Source organism: Austrofundulus limnaeus, unplaced genomic scaffold (genome assembly GCF_001266775.1).
Source record: "Austrofundulus limnaeus strain Quisiro unplaced genomic scaffold, Austrofundulus_limnaeus-1.0 Scaffold603, whole genome shotgun sequence".
NCBI classification, from domain to species: Eukaryota; Metazoa; Chordata; class Actinopteri; order Cyprinodontiformes; family Rivulidae; genus Austrofundulus; species Austrofundulus limnaeus.
Genome location: NW_013953005.1, coordinates 192,296 through 195,180, shown reverse-complemented (window position 1 = coordinate 195,180; position 2,885 = coordinate 192,296). Strand labels below are relative to the sequence as shown.

General features: G+C 48.1%; 1 protein-coding gene across 1 annotated transcript in view; it reads right to left on the bottom strand.

Moving 5' to 3' along the window:
• Positions 1–241: 241 nt before the first annotated feature.
• The window catches only part of LOC106531174 (vitamin K-dependent protein C), a gene marked incomplete at its 5' end in the record, with an annotated part of 3,813 nt that continues 1,169 nt past the window's right edge, over positions 242–2,885 (bottom strand). Inside the window, 4 exon segments of the mRNA XM_014026955.1 lie at positions 242–877; positions 981–1,098; positions 1,261–1,523; positions 1,628–1,738. Of these exon segments, the coding sequence (XP_013882409.1) occupies positions 309–877; positions 981–1,098; positions 1,261–1,523; positions 1,628–1,738 (1,061 nt within the window).

The following is a 2,885-nucleotide window of genomic DNA, read 5'->3' as shown; positions in this document are numbered from 1 at the left end:
TGGTTCTGATTGATCAGCTGATCTGATTGGTTCTGGGTGTTTGTTGTTCTTTAATCTGAATGTAAAAACAATAATTGAATAATAATCTTCAAACAGCAGCTCAGAGATGATTCGTCTCTGTCAGCTCTGGTCAAACCTCAGGTTGGTTATGAGATATTTTACTAACAGACGTCCTGATTTTCGACTCTGAAGCCCCTCAGGACCCCCTGTGTGGAGCTGAATAAAAGCATCAAGCAGAAGCTCAGTGAGAGTAAACCTTTATTTGTGACTCTGTGAGGCGGTTCTGACAGGAAGTGGGTGGTCCAGGGTCACTGTGGACGGTGTCTCCTGTCCCACTCCTCCTGGACTTGGTTGATCCACTGGTTGTAGTTGGACACCTTGGTGTAGATGCCCAGCTTGTCCTTCAGGCCGCAGCCCTCGCCCCAGGACACCAGGCCGATCAGGAACCAGGTGTCCCGGTACAGGGTGACCATGGGCCCCCCGCTGTCCCCCTCGCAGGCGTCCACGCTCTGGCCCAGGATCCCGGCGCACAGAACGTTGTCGGACAGCTGGTGGGGGAACATGTGCTGGCTGCAGATGCTGCGGTTGACCAGCGGGACCTTGATGACGTTCAGCGCCGAGCTGTACTTCCCGTTGTCCTGCTTGCCCCAGCCCGACACCACGGTGACGGTGCCGTTCAGGTGCAGCGCCCGCTCCGCCATGGCACTGCTCGGCAGGCAGACGGGCAGGATGTAGGTGGTGAGCGGAGCGGGCGTCTGCAGGCGCAGCAGGGCGATGTCGTTGTCCACCGTCCGGCTGTTGTAGCTGGGGTGCTTGAAGGCCCGGACCACCGGCAGGGTCACCTCGGACCCCTCTTCCTTCAGGCGCTCGTAGTCCCCTGAAACACGGGTCAAGACCTGAGCATTAGTCCTGGATCCAGACTTTAACCCTTTGTGTGTGTGTGTGTGTGTGTAGGGGGGGTATGCAGAGTCACAGCTCACCCAGCCTGACGCTGAACTTGTTGTTGCCCTCGATGCAGTGAGCGGCCGTCAGGACCCAGCTCTTATCGATGAGGACGCCGCCGCAGTGGAACTTCCCTCTGGCGTTAAAAACCACCACCTGGACACAAACATCAGGAGCTGAGACCTGGACTGAGACCTGGACTGAGACCTGGACTGAGACCTGGACTGAGACCTGGACTGCATCTGTCTGAGGTGTTCATATAGCATGAATGAACAAAGATGATGATGATGATGATGATCACATCTGAGGGTCACTTACCTGCCAGGGACTCTCCCCCTTCCTGCCCACCTCTCCTCCGATGGTCCAGGGCATCGGACCCTCAGGCACGGTCTTGACGTATTCGGACCTGTTGATGAGCAGCTGCCCGCAGGAGGACTTCCCTTTGGGAACACACTTCCTGTTGTTGTTGTCCAGCCTGTACCCCGGCAGACAGCTGCAGGTCCTGCTSAGACCGTCCTCGCTCTCCGTGCACTCGTGGTCACAGTCGCCGTTTTCCACCGAGCAGTTTGTGGCTGTCACGTCTGAACGACAGGAAATGACCTTTGAACTCTGACATGAGGCCTGAGGAGGAAGACTTCCTTCAACCTGAAGGACTCTTACGTCCTCAGCCTCAGATTAAACTCACTGTAGTCGCAGTATTTGCCTTCATAACCATGGAAACAGCTGCAGACGTACTCCTGGAGCTGGTCCACACACACCCCATGGACACACATGTTGGACACACACTGGTTCCCATCTGAAACATGAACACATTACCCACAATCCTCTGGGGTGAGCAGCAGTGTGACGCTGAAGTGATCAAACTGAACTGTTGATGAGCCAAAAGATTAAAAACACTAGCTAAAAGATTAAGAACACTAGCTAAAAGATTAAGAACACTAGCTAAAAGATTAAGGACACTAGCTAAAAGATTAAGAACACTAGCTACAAGATTAAGAACACTAGCTAAAAGATTAAGAACACTAGCTAAAAGATTAAGAACACTAGCTAAAAGATTAAGAACACTAGCTAAAACGAGCTGAACAGTAGCTAAAAGGAACTGAACAGTAGCTAAAAGGAACTGAACAGTAGCTAAAAGATGAACACTGGCTAAATGATGAAGAACACTAGCTACAAGATTAAGAACACTAGCTAAAACGAGCTGAACAGTAGCTAAAAGATTAAGAACACTAGCTAAAACGAGCTGAACAGTAGCTAAAAGGTGAACACTGGCTAAGTGATGAAGAACACTAGCTACAAGATTAAGAACACTAGCTAAAAGATTAAGGACACTAGCTAAAACGAGCTGAACAGTAGCTAAAAGATTAAGAACACTAGCTACAAGATTAAGAACACTAGCTAAAAGATTAAGAACACTAGCTACAAGATTAAGAACACTAGCTAAAAGATTAAGGACACTAGCTAAAAGGAGCTGAACAGTAGCTAAAAGGAACTAACAGTAGCTAAAAGTAGCTTAACACCAGCTAAAATATTAAGAACACTGGCTAAAACGAGTTGAACAGTAGCTAAAATTAGCTAATCAGTAGCTGAAAGGAACTGATCAATAACTAAAAGATTAAAAACACTAGCTAAAAGGAGCTGAGAAGAACAGTAGCTGAAAGGAGCAAAGCAATAGCTAAAAGTTGCTGAACAGTAGCTGAAAAATGAACAGTAGCTAAAAAGATTTGAACACTAGCTAAAAGATTAAGGACACTAGCTAAAAGGAGCTGAACAGTAGCTAAAAGATGAACACTGGCTAAATGATGAAGAACACTGGCTAAATGATGAAGAACACTAGCTAAAAGGAGCTGAACAGTAGCTAAAAGATGAACACTGGCTAAATGATGAAGAACACTAGCTAAAAGGAGCTGAACAGTAGCTAAAAGATGAACACTGGCTAAATG